We start from the raw sequence: 21,243 nt of genomic DNA, 5'->3' as shown, positions 1-21,243 counted from the left end.
TCAGCTCCACTTAAAACGAACAGTTTTCCACGAGTCCTTGTAGTGCAATATAACAGTGTTGTCAAGACAAACCGTTTGGTTTCTTGCTTTCCAAGGCTGTGACATTTGAGGTTGATGACTGTGGTCATAATTGTACAGTGTGATGGTGTTATATGAGATCTCCACCAGAGGGTTGTGGGTTTAGCTATTGTCCTATGCAGCCACCGATCCCAAAATGGTCAGAGTTACAAAACTAATTTCTGTTCAAACAATTTCAAAGCTTTTTGATTTACTCAGGATGTTGATGAAGTAGCTATAATCGTAATATTGAATAATGTTTAGCAAAGATTATTGCCAGTCAGCATTTGGCTGTGTTCTTTTTTTCCCTTTGTGGTTGAAACTCTGCTGCAGCTTTCCAAGAATCTTAATCTTACCTTACGTGGACAGCGATGCAGGAAGACATGGAGAAAAAACAAATTGAGGATATGGACTGATGAAAAACAACTAGATGTGATAACGATAAAGCATGTAAAAAACATGTAAAGATACGGGCAGAGCTTTATAATGTATGTCAGCACTCTCTGCCGTGGGAACCAAGAGAGCTAGTGGATTAAAATCAGACAGATGCACAAATACATGTGTGCTCATGAGTACACCCCCACACGTATTTCCAGACATAAGGTTTGCTTCATTCACCTTTGTTCCTGCCACATCTGTACAGATAATCTCTGCCATCCGGAAACAAGGAAGAGAGAACACGTTCTTCACCTAATCTTATTTCCATTATCTGCCATTTCGCCTTTCAGCAGCTAAATCCATTCTTTACTCTTCACCATTCACTCAGCTTTAGTTTTAACCTTTTCACTTTTAGCAAAATTGCTGTTTGTATCAGGCCGCAAAACAGCTGCTTCATTTTGTAGTTACCTCAGTTTAAGGTCTGTGTCATTATGAAGAACATAGAAATAACTCATGTCAAATAAGAAGTTAAGGATCACATTGCCCTCCCAGCCCTTATGAATCATTTGAAATCTGGAGCCATAAACGTAACCTATACGTTAAATAACTCTGACCATTTGGTTACTAAAAGCTGTTTTTGTCATTTTGTGTTGTTTGTATAAGATAATCCTCTATTTATCCCCCAGCAGCAGCACAAGGATAGATAAACAGATAAGAAGAACAGATAAATAGAGAACTTAAAAAGTAAATAGATGAATATTATAACAGTTATACAGTAACTACAGCTAGAGTAGTACTGCAATACCATGTCAAACAAAGTGAGAAAGCGTCGAGATTAGTACTAGGAAAGTCAGCAAAGTATAGTAATGTATGTACGGTAAGAGTAATGTGATGGCATGAGCTTCAACAGGCTACACTGGAATTTTATGTAATATGATTATAGATGATAAAGTATTTATTTGTCCCAGTGAGAAAATTTGTACCATTACAGTGTCTTAGAGCAAACAACTATGTTTAAGCTAAGCTTAACATATGTACATGTGAGACACACGGCCCATGTGTAATTGTGTAATATTGACATGCACTGACAATGAAAGGCATGAAGCAGGTTTCTCATTTAGTTTAGTTTTTTTCTACATTTCTATAACCTGTTTGATATAAACTGTAAATGACCAGGAAATCAGCACTTGCGTAGTGTGTGTGCTTTTTTTATTTTTTTTTTATTGCTTCTCTTAGGGTTCAGTGAACTCAGCCTAAGCACCTGCCATATGGGACGGTGGTTGAAAAATACAGGCAAGGGAGCTCAAGCCATCAATAACACAATATATTTACTCAGGCCTTTTAAAGTGACTGTGTGTCTTTGCTGTGTATGTATATTCAGACTTATGGCTGAGTGTGCTCAATTTAAGTACATTCATACACCTTATTCTTATATTTGCTTACATTTCTATAAGTTTCACTTTGCTGAAGTGAAAATAACATTTACCCCAAGCTGGCATGTTAGTGTGAAAATGGCAGTTTGCACTGAGGCAAGTCTTTCTGCTCCTGCCAAGTTGACCTTTCTTCATAACAGTCAATTTAATTTAATGTACCATTATTGTAGTTGATGTTGGCCTTTGCTGATCATTAAACAGGACACATCAGATTTATGTAAATCTTTTCAGTGACTTAATGGAGTATTGAAAAATGTTGGCATAATGAACTCTTTTCAAATTAAGATGTCAGTGTAATTAATGTTAAACAATCCTTGAATCTTCCTGCAAGCTTTCAACTCCACCGTGTAAAGAAAAAGTCCGTATTTTGTGTCCTTTGGTTCTTAATAATGGAGACACCTTTTTTTTTATTTTTTTACAGCTTGCTGCTCTGTCTGATTTATTGGCATGAGGTTTTGTTCAAGCCACAGCTTTGGTGCAAAGACTGAGTGTATTACACGGCTTGTTACGCACCTGAGCTCCTGCCAGTATGTTGCTCAGAGCCAGACACTAACAGCATCCTCCCATCTGGACCCACCCTAAATCTATGCAAAGTAGTCTCACTGTGCAGCTGATATTTCTTTGTTGTGTAGCTTAGCAAGCTCATCACTTAAATAAATCACCATTTACATGAATCACTGAGATAGTATATGTAAGATTAAAAAGCCTGGAAGGATTTTTAGTCTTGCATTTTGTCTGTCAGCAGAATATTTTCTCACGCCCCAGTTAAATTTTGTTTCAGTTACGTTTAATGAAACTGCCTGAGAAGGGAACCTGATAACAAATCCTATAGCCATTCATCAAAACAAAAGTTGAAGTAAAGCCTTGTTATCTTTGACTGTAACAGCATGTTGTAAAAATGTTCAGTGTTGGCAGAGGTTTGTATCTCCACTCTGAGTTGCCATCAAGCAGAAGGTATGAACTTGTGTGTAGTGCAATTTTTCAAATTCTCTCTGACTTTCCACAATAATTTGTCCTCATAAAGCAGGTTTGACATCATGGAATAAAAGTCTTCAACACCGACACTGTATTTCCCGTCTACCTGAAACACCAGTAATAACATCTCCTGTTTCATAGTGACCTATAATTGCTGCCTGTGTAATTATGATGAATGTCTGCAAAATTAAGGACATAATTTCAACACTACATGCAGATTTAACCTATAATTTTGTCTCAGCTTTTATATCTTTGTCCTTCTGTCTGTCATGCTATATCTGTCTTTATTAATTGTGCTCAACTAAACCACCGTGTAACACAACATTTATGTAGGAAAATTTCACTGGACATTTGGACCAGCTGTGGAAGTGTGATGGAACACTCCTATCCTCTTTATGGCTTGTCCGGACAGCTGTTGGCCATATTGTGTTCCCGTTACCACAACAAATAGCATATGTGTGGCATACCACATACAGGGTTGTTTTTGTGCCAGCTGTGTCACGTTGGTCCCCTGTTGAGAGCTGACACGGTCTCACAGATGTGGGCTGCCTTTTCTGAATTTTGTGTAGAAGAGATTTAGCATAAGTTAAAGTCTTGATTAGGCCCCATATGTACTATACACCAACTCATCTTATCCAGCACAATGGATATCTGTACTCTACTTATTTTATCCGGATCAGATTTTTTAAAAATGAAGCATTACTTTTGTTTGTGAACCTTTCCAGCTGAGGCGTTGTCATAAAGCAGTTGTCGGAGCAATGCTGTCAGAGGAGCAGAATCAAATCATCTGCAATGGTGCAAATGGATTTTTTGGCTAGTGGCTAACACCGCTTCAGCAACGTCTTGCCCTGTGAAATCACTACTGATTTTGATGAAACGCAGGTTCAGCAAGACCTCTCATCATGAGTCGAACCACTGCCAGGTGGCGTCCCTTCTTGATGTTCTTGGCCCTGAGTGGCTGCACAATTAAATGACTTATGTTCATGTTCATTTGTAGGTGATCCCTGTGATTTGACTAAAACAATGATACAAGTGAATTGATGGGTGAAGATTCTGTGAATGTCAGACTTAGGAATCTGCAGTCACGTCAACACGTCGAAGGTGTTTGCGTGTCTGATATTTATTTGGTGTACTTTTTTGGACGGGAATCTTACCACAGGTACTCATTCATCTCTAAACTTTTAACCAACCCCTGAAGACACCTTGCATTCAAAGTTGGTCCAGTACCTACTGTATTTTGCTTTGTAATGCATTGTATGACTATAGGCTTGTTAAACCTCCTACATGTGTTTACTTCCACAGGTTGGTGGTTTGTGAGCACTGCAGAGGAACAGGGTTGGGTCCCTGCTACCTATCTCAACTCACACAGTGGCACACGGGATGATTTGGAGCTTGGTGCCTCTAAAGCCGGGGAAGGTAAGTCACTGCAAACTTTGCTGCCTCTGCCCACCCACCCACACACACATTCAAACATAACCTCACACACTCTGTTATATACCCACACACAGATACCGCCTCTGTCCTCAATTCTCGCTCTTTGATCTGTGACAAAATGGAGTAAACTCGCCCTTACTTCACCACCGCCAGCCTACGCTAATGCTTGGCGCCTGGCTGGTGTGAACACCTCTCTCTGTCTGCCTGCCATCATAAGCACTCTTAAACAGAGTGTAGATTCAGGCCTGGGTAAACAGCAAAGGGGAGTGCCAGCAGAGACCAGACCACAGCCACTGAAGTGATGTGCTGTACAGTAATGCACTGTACAGTAAAGATGCAGCACCATATTATGTGATATGACCTCTGTGGAGTGAGCTCATGAAAGAGGCATGTGTTCCCATCAGCTGTAAGGAATAAAACAGGAGAATATCTCAAGTGTCATCTTTAAATCATGCTTATTGTTAATTAACGTTAGCTCTGACATGAATTACGCTATTTCATGCAGTGTCTGCTTATCATTATGGAATGCTGATAAGTTACAGTGTAGTAGACGAGGATTGATGTTAAATTTTGTGAGCTTACTGGAGTCCAAAATCTTGATAAGAAACATGCCTATGTAGAATTCAGTTTGCCAGAATGTAATGCATACACAATTATGCAGCATTATCAAGCAATCTAGGAGCAGCTAAACTCGTCTCATATTGGTGGAGAAAGCATTTTAATCTCAGCAATAGAGTTAAGTTAGACTTTGACTTTGACAGTTTTGACAGGTGGGGTTGCAGCAACAACTGCAGCTTTTTTGTTAAGATTCATTTGAGTATTGTGTTAGAGAAAACCCAACAAACTGGAGGCAAGGAAATAATTAAGTTGCGTGTTTCATTTCCAAACAAACATCAAGATTTTCCAAAGCTCTGTCCAAAACATCTTTTGCTGTACGACTGTACTCCGTAACAATGAGACCCTGGATCCCTTGGCATTGTATATCTTATGACTCGAAGATTGAGGGAGAGAGTGAGGAATACATTAGGGAAACAATGTTATTGTTTCACAGTATAATAACTTACCCTTTTCTTTTTTGAGTCTTATGAAATACACAGTTATCAACATAGAATTCCCACATATATGCATACTACAAATATAGGACCACACACTAACAAACCTAAATGTACACGTCTACACTCAGAAGAGATAGTCAGAGATAGTTGCCAGGGGTATTTCACAAAGAACATTCTTCCAGTGTAATCAGTGTTCAAGTGTCTGGTCATTCATAAGATCGGCATGAAACTCATAAAGGATCACTTTGTCAGTGCTGTAGTCTTTATCACATAGAGCCACTACATCATCACATGATAAAGTACATGTTTCTGAAAAACTGAATTTGGAATTCATGCCAAAAAAAAGAGCAGTTTTTTGGTCATATTTCATCAATACTGCTTGAAGAAATAGTAGTAGTAATAATAATTGCGCAGTAGAAATCTAAATTCTGAGAAATATGCTTACTTGCTTGCTGGCAGAGAGCTACATGAGGAAGTTGATATCACTATGTTATTTTTTTGCAACCAGTCGTATAGCTTGGCCTAGCATAAACACTCAAAATTGGAAGTAAACAGCTAGCTTGGCTGTGCCCAGCGGCTACTAAAATCCGCCTAGCAGCGCCTCTGACGCTCACAAATTAACACGTTATGTCTGTATTGTTTGGCAGGTAGTAGTAACTTCTTGGAGTCTGTGATGGTTGCCTGCTGCCCAGAGGCAAGAAATGATCTCATGCATAATCCACATGAAATTATGAATTGTCATTTTTACAGGCCTGTTTTTGTGTTGGCTGAACAGACAAGATATAACGTGTAAATTAGTGATCTTTAGTGGTCTTTGGATAGAGCCATGTTATCTGCTTCCCCTTGCTTTCTGTCTCTGTACTAAGCTAAGTTAAGCTAATTGACAGCTAGTTGTGACTTCATATTAAACAATTCTTTTAAATTTCCTAGGTTTGATACTTGTAAAATATGCTATAACTGTATAACAACTGTCTACAATTACTCATTTTAACCTGTTTCTCAGATTATGTCTGATGTCCCCATTCCTAGAAATTAAGACTTTAGCGATGAAGAGAGTCTTCTTTTTCCATCGTAACATAATTCACAGGATCCACTCCTTCAATCATTTTGACGTGACGTAAGATCTCGCAACTGGCAGAAATTCTTTCCATCTCCACTGTTGAACCTTCAAAAGGCATAGGGAAATATAGGCTTTCTGACAGCTCTGCAGCAGTGGAATTGTCAGCTGCTCTATTAATTGGTTGGCATTCTTGCAGCAGAAATGTGTTTCCCAGATGCTCTGACACAACAGGATGGGAAAAACCGTGCTAACAACATCCTAATTACAGGCCACAGAGAAGATGCCTTGGTTTAACACTTCCTCTGTAACCTCCATCCATCCATCCACCCTAACTGTCCTCCATGTTTTGCTATGTGGTCTTGTTTTTATGTCTTCTGTGTAGCTAATAATGGGTCTGTCTTGGTTGGATCCATGTCATTTGTGTGCTGTGTGTTTGTATAACATTTCTTGCTCTCGCTATTCATGTCTCCCATGTTTGTTTGTTTGTTGTCGTCTGGTTACCATGTGTGTCTGTCAGTTACTAAGCGACATAAGGCTCATCTGAAGAGGCTGGACCGGAGATGGACGTTGGGGGGTGTCATCAGCAGGCAGCAGAGCCGAGGTGAACTGAGACAGATGCTGCATCACCTCCCTCCCTCCCTCTCTCTGTTATTGTTCTCCTTACCCCATCTTACTTATCATTTCTTATCACTTGGCTCGACTCGTCCCTCTCCATATGTACATATACAGTCTTTCATCCTGTGTTGTCTTACGGAAAATTTATTCTGACCCGCAGCCCGCCACAACTAACCACTAACTGATGTTAATACGAAATGATCCTGGAAAGCAAAGGTGAAATCAGCAACTTTTATATACACCAATTATTGATGCTAAGCTCAAATTATGTTACAAAATTGCTCCATGTAAGCATTTTCGTGATAATTAAACACTGTGTGCCAAAACCAGTCTTCCCAGAATCACAGAAAAAAAACACCCTCTCATCTGAAAGCAGTTGCGTAATAGACTCTGGAATGCCTTATGTTGCATTTTAGAGCCATATTTTGCTTTTTTATGAGCAAGCGAAGCATGTATGTAGTTTTCTAATGAGTGTGTTCCACAAAAGTGTGGTAGAAACAGACGTTTATCCTGCTGTGGTGGAGATAGCAAACATTATTGACAGATCAACGAAGAGCCTTACTAATCTCTCACTTATTTAGCAGGAAAATCACATTCTCAGTCACAAACTTGCACATGTCCTTCTAATCAAGGCCAAGGTTTTGTTTTTTTTGTTTGTTTTTTTTTACCCACAGGAGATGCATTTGGATTGCTGACAGAGAAGTGAGGATAGGCTATTGAGTTCAGCCCAAACTTTGTGCTTGGCAGTGGACACTGCTCTCTGGAGTGGAGAGAGAGCTGTTTCCACCCTAAGACTGAAATCCTGCTTTGTGTTAAAAAAAAAAAAACAAAAAAAAAACAACTGATATTTTGCTGACTCCACAAGAATAATTTATAACACTGATGCAGGCGATGCATGTTGTGGTTAACATAACATCTGATTCAGAGTTTCCCTTCATTGCGCTGCTGGATATTGTTTGAAGGAGGCTGGTAGGAGGAAAACGGTTTACCAGTCCTGACACAAAGAGCCCGGAAGAACCAGGCAAAAGGAAAATAAAGCATACAGAAATATCTTTACCCGTGGAGCATACTGCAGTTTTTGCAAGTAAAGGGAATTACAATCCCACACCCATTTAAGCTCCCACACAACCATGGAAACTGGTATAGAAGAGGAAAATGGAAAAATTTGTCACCAGAATGTTGATTCCTGTGTACCAACTGGGAGGACTGCAGACAGAGCAGCGCCTTTTTATGTGCTCATGTCCCTTTCTAAACACACATCGTCTCCTTGTAGTGTCTCTTTTCAGACAGGAATTGCTGTAATGACAGGAAATGATGTCTTCACTCTGCCCCTTGGCCTCATGGGAATGAATAAATCAGCATGGAGCCTCTGGTCTCTCTTATTTGCTGAGTTGGGAGCTGCTCACTGTGATGAGGCCAAGGACGCTAACTTCCCTTTGGTCAATACCTTTTTATGAAAACTAGTGCATTTTGCATATTTTTTTATTGCTATTTGTATCTGACAATGGTGACAGATGAGATTAGCCTCACATTAGTTCACTCACCACCATATCCCCCTGTAGATAATACTGACCGTACCTCCAACACTCCGCCAACTAGGATTTCACCCAAAATCAGCACTTTTTATTCCTTTTTTGGCCTTTTCAGTGCAGATGTCACGTCATATAAACAGTGCAAGCTGCTGGTTGCTGTCCATGTTTGTTTTGGTAAAGAAGGTCCAACAGTTTGTGTTCTCATTTGATTTATCACTAGAACTCCAGGGGCTACTGACCAGTCATTCAGTGTGTTGTCAAGTGTATTTTCTTAGTCTTAATGTTTAAGCTCTTTCTAAAAAGCTGTGCAGGTTGGCAACAGTCTTTACATATGGTTTGTCCAGTGTTTCTCGTAGTTGTCAGGATAACATTTTTGCCAAGCCTGTCTGAAAGCAATACTCTCTCTCTCAAACCGTTTTAAGTCCCTTGGGGCCAGTGTAGACAGTTAGTGACTAACCGAGCTTTCGATGTACATATGGGCATGCGAATGTTAATTTAAAATAGACTTGAAAAAATGGGAAACTATCCTTTAACCTGATACCAAGATGACAAAATATTTTTCTTTTCTACAAGCAAGAATTGTCCTGTAGTTATTCACTGCTCGATAAAGTTCACTTAGTTCCACAAAAAAAAAAAAATATGGACAAGTCTTTGGTGCCATAGAACATTTTAACATGCACAGCAGATCTGTTAACACATCTGGCAGCTGAGCCAACTTCCATAAGGCAGAACAATTACATTACAACAGGAAAGATAGACATCTGCTTCAGAATCATATCATGCAATTGGCGTCAGTGTATCACAAGGGAATCTGTCACTGTATACTGCTGCATAATGTTAGCCTAATTATTTGTTAACCTCTTTCTACTTCATATGATCATATAAATATATGAAGTCCATAGAAAAGATTTATAAACTAGACACTTTCTCTTTTTCTTTTCTTTTCCATATTGTTTTCATTGATCTCACAGGCATCAAAATCTTACCTTTGTTGTCATTCTTTTCTCTGACTTTGGCAGAAGAGAAGTACGTAACAGTGCAGTCCTACACCAGTCAGGGCAAGGATGAAATTGCTTTTGAGAAAGGAGTCATTGTAGAGGTGATTCAGAAGAACCTGGAAGGCTGGTGGTTTATCAGGTAAACCTGATCACTTGCCTCAGACAGTTGTTACTTCTTTCATTACAAAAAGATGACATGCCCTTTTCATTTTCCCTTCCGACTTACTTTACAGATACCAGGATAAAGAAGGCTGGGCTCCAGCTTCTTACTTGAAGAAGATGAAGGATGACCTCTCTCCCCGTAAGAAGACTGTGACGGGCCCCGTGGAGATCATCGGAAACATCATGGAGATCAGTAACCTGCTTAACAAGAAAGCCCTGAGTGAGAAAGACATGCAGACTGAAGGTGTCCCAGAGAGCCCCCAGGTGGCCAGGAAGGAGATCAGCTTGCCAATCCCTTGTGCTGACTCCAGCCCTGTTAATACCCCACAGGATGGAAAAAGTAAAGCAGAGCCTGCCTCACCGGCTATCGCCCGCATTGCCCCTCATCGGGTGGAAATTGGTTAGTCATCTCACCATTTACGTGTTTGACTTTCTTCCACTTGAATGTCTGTTCATCTTTAACAGTAGATTACAAATATCTGAATTTCACACTTTAAAAACAAATCTCATTCTTAAATTTCTTGAGGCTTTTAAAAATCTATTTTGAAATGTTACCAAACAATTGTGTATATTTTCTTTTCTCTGTGACTGTTTCACAGGTTCCCCAGTTCTCAGGCAAAAACCTCCACCTCGAAGGGATGCTACTCTGGTAAAACTGTTTAGTATTTTTGCCATCCAATTGATCCCTCAAATCATCCAGTCATTTTTTATTGTTTGAGGATAAAAGAGCTTGAAAAGCTGCTTATTCATTTCTAATAAATACACCTTGTGAGAAATTTAAAATGGCAGTATACAGTATTTACTTTTGTTCTTGGTTAAAGAACAAACATATGTGCCTCTATATTTAAGTATCAAGAGCAAAATTCTCATTTTGTTTAAAAAATGTCTTCTATTTCTAATGCATCACATTAGTAACAGGAGGCTTTTTCACTTTTTTCACTTTTACCATTTTACTGCCGTAGCTGATTGAACTGATGCTAGTTTTTACTACTTTTTATAAAGTTTATTATTTTTGTTTAGGGTTTCCCAACCTAGAGGTCGGGACCTCTCATAACTCACAAAAGATAAATGGGCTAGAAAAGAAATGTTATATTATTATTATATATAATTATTTTGGAGTTTGTTCCAACATTTGCTTTTGTAGACTTTTTGCAGACTGTAAAACAATTTAAATGTAACCATCTTTAAAGTTAAAATGTGAACTTTCTCTTTGATGAATATGCTAGCAGCTCATAAGTGTAAACATCTGAAATCGACAAGAGGCCCCAATCAGACACTATTTTTCCTTAAGTCAAGAGGGTCGAAAGCTGCTCTAAATTCATTTCGTTAGATTATCATATGCTTTTAATATAGAATCTTAATCTGGAAAATCACTTGTTACAACTGTCAGATAACAGAGTACAAATTTACAACAGCATGAAATGGAAATACTCTAGTAAAGCACGAGTACCTCAAAACTAGAACTAAGCGTAGTCCTTGTGTTACCCTTCACCACCCACAATGTCTAACATTTCCAACGCCATTTCTGTTTAGGGATTTCAGTTGCCCTCCCCACCAGAGCCCCCCACAGTTGAAGCAGAATATTACACCATTGCAGATTTTCAGTCCTGTATATCTGATGGTATCACTTTCAATGGAGGACAGAAAGCAGAGGTAAGCGTTATCTTTTAAGGCAAACTTCAGTAACAAGACAATCTTAAACTTGGGTACCACCCGTATATCTCTTTCTAAATCAATTCATTCATCATAGAAAAGTAATAACTCTTACTTAAAAAAACTAAACCAAATTAAAATGCATAAAAATGGCTTCATATAAAGACTAAACTCTTTTTTGAACATATATTTTAGGTCATTGAGAAGAACTCTGGTGGATGGTGGTATGTCCAGATAGGAGATAAGGAGGGCTGGGCTCCCTGTTCCTACATTGACAAACGTAAAAAGCCCAACCTGAATCGTAGAACAAGCACTCTGTGTCGCCCCAAAGTTCCACCCCCAGCTCCACCTGTCAAAAAACAGGACTCAGTGGAGACTGCACCTCCCAGCAGCCCTGGGTCTGAAGCCCCAGAGTCCCCTGTGTCTCCTGGGAGACCGGTGTATGAAGAGCCAGAATATGATGTCCCCGCCATTGGTGATCTGGACCTGGAGTCTGAGTTTGAGTTCCTGAGGGGAGAAGGTTCCTTGGTGGACGGAAAGAATGAAGACACCTCCTCAGAGAAAGGATCCCACCTGTCTTCCAAGCCTTCCCCAGCTTCTTCACTCCACAGTGCCTCCTTCAAGATGGGTGAGTCATTTGAAGATGGCCATGAGGCAGAAGGAGAGGCGGAGGGAGAGGAAGAGTGTATCTATGAAAATGACGGCTTCCGACCCTTCAGGGAGATACCAGAGAGGCAGTGCAGCAGGGACTCAAACTCCTCCAAGACAAATGTCCTGTCAGAAACCAGCAAGACTGCAAACCCAACATCAAGTGGATGGAGACCTGCAGGTAACAAGTTCAAGATCGACTTGAATGGAAGCCAACCTTCGGTTAAAGCTGAGGAGGCAGCCACTCCAAAATCTGCCTCAACTGAATCCACTCCAGATCTATCCAGAATGAAGAAAGATCAAGAGGAAAGCAAGACATCCTCTTCCACCAAGTCTTCCACTAAACTAAAGCCAGTGGTGAGGCCTAAACCACAATTAGCCAAGGCGTCCAGTTCAGAGAAAATGGACATCAGCACCTTGAGAAGACAGCTGCGTCCAACAGGGCAGCTGAAGAATGGCACCAAAGCTAAAGGTGAGGACTCTGAGACAGCTTCAGTCGTCTCCTCAGAGGACTCCTTCTCTTCTCAAAGCACATCCGATCTCTCCTCCATCTATTCTAAAGGTAGCCGTGGAGACTCTGACCTGGAAGGCTGCGGCCTTTATCGCACCACAGACCCATATGAGAAAGTGCAAGACTCTGAGCTCAGCTTCCCAGCTGGAGTGGAGGTGGAAGTGATAGAGAAGCAGGAGAGTGGGTGGTGGTATGTTCGCTGGGGAGACGCAGAGGGATGGGCTCCAACATACTACCTAGAGCCAGTCAGACAACAAGATGACATGGCAGAGTCCGAATCGGATGGCACCCCGACTAAACCTGGAAGCCTCAGCAAGTCCAATAGTCTGGAGAAAAATGAACAAAGGGTGCAGGCATTGAACAACATCAACCAAAATTTAAAGAAGGTCACTCCACCCATCCCCTCCAAGCCTCCAGGTGGCCTCTCAAAACCTACTGGCTTGTTTGGCTCACGAAAGCACAATAGCACCAAACAGCAGCAGGTTGTCAGACCACAGTCTGTCTTCATATCAGCTCCGATCAGGGATGGTCCCAGCCCTGTTGGCTCTCTCAGGAGAAATGAGTCTCTTAACTCCACGGACCACCCTCGTGCCAGTCCCACAGTGCGACGCAATGCCTCTTTTGGAACTGTGCCACGCAGCCTGGCGCCAAACAACATAGCACTGCCCAGCAGGAACAAATCCGGTACTGGTAGCTCTGAATCTCTTGGTCTCAGTGCTCAGAAGAATGCTCTCCCTGTATCCACAGTCAAACCCAAGCCCCACATCATCCATAACAACCTCAGAGAGGTGTATGTCTCCATAGCAGATTACCATGGCGATGAGGAGACCATGGGATTTCCTGAGGGAACAAGTCTGGAGGTCCTGGATAGAAACCCCAATGGATGGTGGTACTGCAAAATTCTGGACAATGGCAGACAAAGGAAGGGATGGGTTCCCTCAAATTACCTCGAGAGAAAGCACTAACGTTCATGTGTGGGACTGGCAGAACTCTGAACATGCGTGTAAAGACTACTCAAACAGATGCATTTATTTTGTGAAAAAGGCTTACCCTAAGATCTTAAGGATTGAAATTTTTCCCGGTACCTTTGCCAAAAGAGCAGCCAGATCAAATTGTGACTTTGAAATAAAATGAGAAATCTGGTTAAAGAAAAGTCTACCTGAGACAGTGCATTAGGAGCAATATATTGGGACTTAATGACACAGCCAAAGAGAACACCAGAGAATGGAAGAATGATTTAGTGATATTCTTCAGTGGTTACTTTAACTTGAACTAAGATATCATTTTGTGTCCACTTGTTGAACCTTTCTCTCGAAGTCTCTAATGTAATTTTTTTAAAAACTTTTTAAGCATGTAAAGCTTAATGCATGTTTGAAATGATTCATTATACTGATGATGGCTTGAGCTGTTGAAAATTAAACCTTTTTTTCCTCTTTTCTGTAAAGAAAATCTCAGTTGTTGCCAAAGCTGCTTTATGTTCCTCTCATCTTGGTGCTGTCTGTTTGCATGTTTTTTTAAAAATAACTCTTTATACTGTATGTCACCTTTATGTGAAACATTTTATCCATTTAATTGTGAAATATTGTCCTAACAAAACAATTTGTGAGCATCTCTGATTATCACAGTTTTTTCCATATCCTTAAATGGAAAAATAATGACGGTCTCCCCTGAAACTTGTCTTCATTTCAAAGGGCTAATTGTCCACAATTAAAACTTTCATAACATCAGTGAAAATGATATTTATTCATTACTTAAAAATCCTAATGCTTATTTTATTATTATTGTAAAAAAAATACTTATAGAAAATGCATAAACATTTCTGAGAACTGCTCTATTAATTATGATAACAATTTGAATTTCTGCTGGGCAGTAAATTTGACACAACTCTTCAGCTGCAGTAGTACTGGGATGCTTACATTTGTTATATGTTAACTGTGTTACCAGTGATGATAACTGAAGTGCCAAAAGAATGACTTCAATAAATGCACTTTTGAATAATAATTCGTACTTGTTTTTTGGGTTGTTTTTTTGTTTGTTTGTTTGTTTGTTTTGTTTTTTCACTCATAGTTACTGTTTGCCCACACATCAGATTTGGTCCTCTAGCACAGCACTTTTTTGACATGCTCCCGCATGTTAACCCCATTACTTCTTCGTCAACACCATCCACGATATCAAATGTCACCAGATATCTTTTATGAAGGGAAATTGAATATTTTACATTTGAATTACTCATCTTCAGGTTAAGAAGATCAAGAACAGACTCAGTGTTCTATGATAAATGCTGACAGTACTAAAACCTGTGTTTTTGATTGGCTGTATCGAAATAAGGTCTTCATTTATGTGCGGAATTAATGCAAAATGGGGAAACCATCATGAAACCGAAAAAAAAAAAACATAAGAAATTTTTCCCTTTTGGCAGACATGTTTGCATGTTAGCAGACAAAAAGATGTTGGACTTTAATGCTCTATGACACGGGTGAAAAGGGAATAATTACTTGTTAAAATCACTTCAGATTAATGTATATAAACAGTGTGAATGTATATACAACAGTTACACGTAGAATGAAAACTTAATAAAGGCCATAATCACAGGTTCTGTTTAGCCTCTCAGTGATATTGCATTAAATGCTTTCTGCCTTGGACTAAGTGAAATATTTCAAAATTGAATGTGTTTATATCTAACATAAACTCACATCTGTGCATATGCAGTACAGCTGAAGTGTTTGACCAGCCGGGTGCTATTTTGCAAATAAATTAGATCCCTTTCATTTCTTACACACAGCACTGAGCCAGATAGTGGCGCAATTCACTTTGACAGGCCTGCTTCAGCGACTTCTGCTTCAGGAGAACCTGCATATTTGACTCTGGTTTAGAAGCCTTTCATTCTGTGGTCACTGGGCTGCCTAATTTAGCATCAAATGACAAAGCAAAAGTTTAAGTTTCCAGTGTGGAGATGTAGTCTGTAATATTGTCGCCTTCAGCTATAATCAGAGAAACACAAAATCAAAACACTGATGCAGTTTTCCAGTGTCAGACACTGCATATTGCTGATATATTGGATTTGGTGCCTGGAATATAATAAGATTTACAGCCCACAGGAATTTAATGTGAAATATGTCCGTCCCACTGGCTGTTTCCTCTGTTGGGATCGCCACACTCATAGTAGACTCACTGGGTTGGAACTAAGTTATGGGTGCCCACGGATCATCTTTATAACATGTTTTGTCTGCCAACTGTGTGTGCTGGCTTGTTGTAGTTGTGAGGAGTGTGTGTTTATTTGTGCATGCAAATGATAACTCACAGGAGGAGGAAAGAGGAAATCAAGTGCAAGATGTGCAGGAGATTGACTCCCCTAGGGGTTCACCACTTCAAATACAAAGCTGTTTTTTTAGTGTTTGTGTCAGGAAAATGGTAGTGGGTGAATAACCTGATGGAGACCAAGATGTGATTTAGAAAAATAAAACAGCAGTATTATCTCAAAACCTGGAGTCAAGAGTATTTATGAAATTGATGTATGTTGCTGTCAGAGAATGGAGAAAAGGTTGGAAAAAATGAGTATGGAACATTTTGACCAGTACAACAATACAAAAAAGTGAAAAAATGCACAATAGTACAAAAAATCTGAAGATTTGAATGCTCTTTCCAAGTCTGAATGTTTTTGCCCATTTTTTTTTCAAACATGTTGGCCACTGATCATGACTATGAAGTGACCTCTTCCCATTTTCATTTTTAATATGTAGAAATGGAGTGTATATTAAAAGTGCATGAAGGTGCATTCCTTTCACATGTACTAAAAACATTTTTGCACTCTGATCTGTTGAGGCTTTTTCTTTTTCTGTGCAGGGTGCTGGAGGTGTTTCTGGCCTCTGGAGGGCAGCAGCAGCTTCTCATTGCTGATTGAGCACAGCATCACAGTAACCTTCACCTCTGTCTTCATCAACACAATAATTAGAGGTGTGTGTCAGGGTGAGATCCCTAAATTGATCTGGACTATGAACAAAGTTGTACTTTTTAATATAATTGCACTTTTTCTCATAGTCTGTCCCTGGACGCTGCAAGTCTGACTGAGGAAAAAGATTTTACATCACGCTGAGCATCAAAAGCTTAAAAGCCTTAACTGCAACAGAGAAGCAAACTCAAATTCTGACTGTCTGATGTCTAGTTGAAATTCATAATCGATAGTGTCGTGCTTTTTTGGAATACAAATTTTGTACCTTAATAGACGGGGTGCGTGTTTGACCAAACAGCTGTCTAGAAGAGATACTGCAACACAGCTCAAACAAGTCTGCCAAGCCCGTAAGCCTTCAGAAGGCCGGCAGCCAGGTTCACAGAGAGGTCTGAGTGGAAAGTCTGTGTGTACACAGAAACCAGTGAGATATACTGTATTCATGTCACTGTCACAGACCCAGGCTGTGTATTTACCTCTCAACTCTGAGAACACTTGGCTATGAACAGCAGCCACTGATGCCTGTTTCATGTCTGGACGTCATGGGCTCTATTTGTGCCTATTGGAGTGCAGCATAAAACAGTGCTGCATTAACGCCAGGCCTGCAGGGTAGTAAATAACAGATGATGTTCACTGTGGCCAGGTCTACATACCACAACTATAAACAGTTTCTCTTTGAGTTATAGCTGTTTACTAAAAGCCCTTGCCTTTGTTATTCATATAGTACATGGCGGGGTGTTAGTCAAGTATACTACTGTGGTGAGCGATTGCGTTGGGTGTTAGGCATCTGAAAGATGGCTGCCTTTTTTGTTATCTAACTGTTGCACAATTTGAGGTCACATAAACCATTTGTATCATCTTTGTCTTGGTCAAAGGTAATTGCACTAATGCTCTCTCGTTCCTTGTCTTTTGTCATCTTTTTGTTGACTTTAGCTTCCTGTTGTTGTTGCTGTGAAATAGAAATGGTCACTCTTAACTCTTAATGGCAATTAGAGGTAAATGACTTAAACAAAGTAAGTGATTGGCTTTCTTCTATCTCTAAAGAAGAGCTTGACGGGCTGAAAATGTCCCTATTAATGTAGGAAAAAGTGACAAAGCCAGTAATTCAGACTTAAACTTTATTTAACAAGCTGACCATAACTAAACCACTTTAAGAATGTTTTAACAACTAATAGAAATCCCAAGCAGAGGAAAACAAAGTAATGAGCTGATTTTTGTGTACGAAATGCCCGCCTTCATGTACTTGCTGGTTTTGTTTTCTAAGAATGGCAAATATTTGGTCACATTTGAAAAAAAAAAAACAAACAAAAAAAAAAACCTCTGACAGAATTATGACCACGCCTGCTTCACTACAACACAAATTCAATATATCATTTTAAATATGCACAAGAAGGACAAACATAATTTCACCAACTAATAGGTAACCAAAGCCAAGCTTTATAAATTTTATTCCCCTTTAATAGCATACGGTTGGGGTCTTTCAGTTTGTATGTTCTCCCATCTGGATTCTCTGGCTTCCTCCTACAGTCCAAAGACATGCAGGTTAGATTAACTGGTGACTCTAAATTGCCTGTAGGTGTGAAATTGAGCCGGAATGGTTGTTTGTATCTACGTGTCAGCCCTGTGATGAACTGGCGACCTGTCCCCTGCCTGTCACCTAATGTCAGCAGAGACAGCCTCCATCCCCCACCCTGTGACCCTACAAAGTGGTGATAGATAACGGGTGGGTGGGTGGATGGATGGAAATATGTTAATCCACTCACTGGTGAAGAGTTAGATGAAAAGCTTGACACATCTCTCATATTTGTCCAGTAGGAGACACTTAGCTTTACATGAAGACTGAAAATGGGGAATGTGGTTACTGTCACTGTCATGCCTCCATGTCCGTGTTTTTTCCTGTGCTGCACTGTGTGTGTGTGTGTCTGAGATGTGGGTGTGGCTCCCTGATCGCGATGTCCAGCCTAAGTATCTGCTCCAAAATTCATCATCTCATCTACTCAGCAGTAATATCAACCCTAAAGTAAAAGTAGCATATTGATACCACAATGTTAAAATAATACAGTACTGCACCAAAATTATACTCAAGCACAGTGTTTGCGCTTTTGTACTCAAAAGTTACATTCCACCCCTGGAGAGTAGCATCAATCTTCCCATCCAACTTTCCACAAGTAAAAGCTTCCCATAATGTCAAACTATTCATTGAAGTGAAAATCAGCTGATCCACAGAGCCTTTCAGGGGAATAAAATTTTCCGTCATCTTTATGCAACAATATAAAAACAATATTCTTTTTTGGACACAACAGCCATACATATAAAAACAAACAGTGAGAGAGCTTTATAATAGCATTGACAAAATAAATAAACCTCATAATGTACAGTTAATATTATACAGACCATTTTTCTATCAAAAATTGTTCACCAGGCTTTATTTCTGCTAAAGGTCATATTTGGTCAGGAGGAAAAACAAAAACAGGTTGAAATGTAAAGGCTGAGCAACAAAATTCCAGTATTACACAATGCAGGCACAGAGGGGACAGGATAATATTTAAACATGTCATCGTTAGCAGTGAATTAATTCACACACTGATCTTACTGAAATGTTCACGTAGCATCGTAATTTGTGTGGTTACCTGCTCACGTCAAAGACACCACGACCACAAAAGAGTAAAATGAACATGAACCTCAGTGTTCCTCATGGTTTTCACCGTGAGGAGCCTTAACAGACCAAAGTTTGTCCAGACTTCTCTTTTTAAAAGGCACACAAGAAACCCGTGAGTCAAACTTCATACAACATGACTGCTAATTTTCCCTCCAGCAGCGGCGAGATGACTCAAGCTGAAGCTAACACCTTGAAAAAAAAAAAAACAAAAAAAAAAACAAGTCAGCACTTACCACTTTACAAAACACTGAGTGATGTTTCATCAAGGCCAAAATCACACCTGAAAATAGCTTGTACTTATTTCTTAACAATTCAAAGCACAGTACATAATGCATGAGATTAGTCAAGTGAAAATGTCCTTGCAGTTTGCTTTTACCGACAAAGAGCAGCACTCAGAAACTGATATGCAAATTAAATTCTCACAATGTTCCGCAATAACACGCTACATCCTGGTCACAGGCTGCACACGTGTGAATTTCTTTTCCACTTGAAGACACAGTGTACTGAAATATGTCATCACTGAAAAGCAAATATTTGATCTTATTTAATGTACAAGAGGAAAGTGTGTAACCTGAACGTAGCGTTTCATGGGTTTGTTGCAGTGATGAAGAGGTTGATTCGTCATTCTTGTGTGCTCTTTCAGCATGTTAAAAATACTTCATTGCCCACCAGTGTTTATTTGAATGACTTTTGTCCAATTACAGCATCCAGCCGGCTTACAGAGCGGCAGCCAGAGATGCCAAGAAGCAGGACATGCAAACCACGCAAGTCCCACATTTTACAGGCTTTCATACAAGCGCTATGATGTATCTGGTGTGCCTGAGTGAGCAAACACTTGCGCTTAAACGATGTGCAGACGCACGGCTAAGGTGCCCCTTCCTCCCCTGTCCTCGTCCAAAACATACAACATCCTCTCCGCCTCCCTCGCTCCCTCTTCACTGATTTACATCCTCATTCACTGAAAGCGTGACCTTCTATGGAGACAACCTTCACACTTTTTTACTCTTCGCACTACACATCTCGCCCTGCCCGAAGTTCACAGAAGCACAGCAGGTAGCGAGTTATCCAACAAAATACTTAATTTATCATCTAGCAAAGTTCCTTTAAGGATTTCTTTACCCTTTAGGTTTGTGTTTTATTGCAGGAGGAGCATTTTTATATTCATTAAAATGGCTTATTTTAGAAATGTTTTCACCACAAAAAATTTATATTCATTCCTCACTGGTCTCTGGAAGCAGTTGGGAAAGCACGTGCTGATCTCTTCTCTGATATTGTTGAGAACTGATTAAAATTACTCTTAAAAACAACACTCTGACCCAGTGCTCTCTGACAAGCAGTGGAGGAGCAGCTAGTGCGACCACACATTTATTTTCCCTGTTTCTTCTGCGGCTCTGGTTAATTTTATTTCGTGTAAAACTAACTAGCGGTGATGCTCTCACCAGCAGAATGAAGAGGGGCAGATTCCTCTCCAGATTACTCTTCCTCTTCAACAGATGCACAAATCACAGAGTCACTGTAGTAATTAGTAATTCAAGGTGTGAGGTGTTTGGCGCGAGTCCTATCTGCAGTAGAGCAGATATTTTGTGTTCTGAAGATCACCCTGTATTTTTGGAAGGTCTCTGATGAAAGTCATTGCTGGCTCCTTACCGAGACATCATAGGTAGAAGACACAGTGAGCTTTCCATAGACGCGCATTAGGCATAACATAGATAAAATGTTGCAATGAATGAGTCCTGCGGTAGAGTACCTGAGCCAGATTGCACACATAAACAAGCGGACCTTTCATTTATGTTCTGTCCATCTTTACAAAGTATTACATGGCTTTGACAACCATTTGAGCTGAACCTGACGATGCGACACTTTGTCAAACACAAGCCTACGTGCTGCGGTAGGTCTTGATGATGTCTTTGATTGTCCTCCTGCAGATGGGACAGCATGCATTGTTCATCTTCTTGAGTTTGAGCCCACAGGTGTAGCAGAGACACATGTGTCCACAGGCGTAGAGGACTGTGTCCACCGCATTCTCGTAACAAATGGTGCATTCGTCACTCCATGAGCCCGAGCAGGACGGGAAGGTGGGTGACACAAGGTGGCCGGAGAAAGGAGAGCTCGGGGTTGTACCTGAGG

At 40.1% G+C, this 21,243-nt stretch overlaps 2 protein-coding genes across 5 annotated transcripts in view; one reads left to right on the top strand and one right to left on the bottom strand.

The window, feature by feature from the left end:
- LOC124065638 (SH3 and PX domain-containing protein 2A-like) overlaps window positions 1–14,512 on the top strand; it is a 51,597-nt gene extending 37,085 nt beyond the window's left edge. For 3 of the 4 annotated variants that reach the window (XM_046401190.1, XM_046401192.1, XM_046401189.1), the window contains 7 exons: window positions 4,146–4,259; window positions 6,910–6,993; window positions 9,559–9,676; window positions 9,771–10,099; window positions 10,299–10,348; window positions 11,233–11,352; window positions 11,548–14,512. In XM_046401190.1, the coding sequence (XP_046257146.1) occupies window positions 4,146–4,259; window positions 6,910–6,993; window positions 9,559–9,676; window positions 9,771–10,099; window positions 10,299–10,348; window positions 11,233–11,352; window positions 11,548–13,476 (2,744 nt within the window). In that variant the 3' untranslated portion in view covers window positions 13,477–14,512. The remainder of the gene's footprint in view (window positions 1–4,145; window positions 4,260–6,909; window positions 6,994–9,558; window positions 9,677–9,770; window positions 10,100–10,298; window positions 10,349–11,232; window positions 11,353–11,547) is intronic. The other variant, XM_046401191.1, reaches the window with a different exon arrangement.
- A 3,049-nt stretch (window positions 14,513–17,561) lies between these two features.
- The window catches only part of LOC124066055 (E3 ubiquitin-protein ligase NEURL1-like), a 29,504-nt gene continuing 25,822 nt past the window's right edge, over window positions 17,562–21,243 (bottom strand). The window contains exon 6 of the mRNA XM_046402122.1: window positions 17,562–21,237. Coding sequence (XP_046258078.1) covers window positions 20,993–21,237 — 245 coding nt within the window. The 3' untranslated portion in view covers window positions 17,562–20,992. The remainder of the gene's footprint in view (window positions 21,238–21,243) is intronic.

Source organism: Scatophagus argus, chromosome 10 (assembly GCF_020382885.2).
Source record: "Scatophagus argus isolate fScaArg1 chromosome 10, fScaArg1.pri, whole genome shotgun sequence".
Classification (NCBI taxonomy): domain Eukaryota; kingdom Metazoa; phylum Chordata; class Actinopteri; family Scatophagidae; genus Scatophagus; species Scatophagus argus.
Note: the sequence above shows the minus strand (reverse complement) of the source record. Positions and strands in the feature narration are given on the sequence as shown.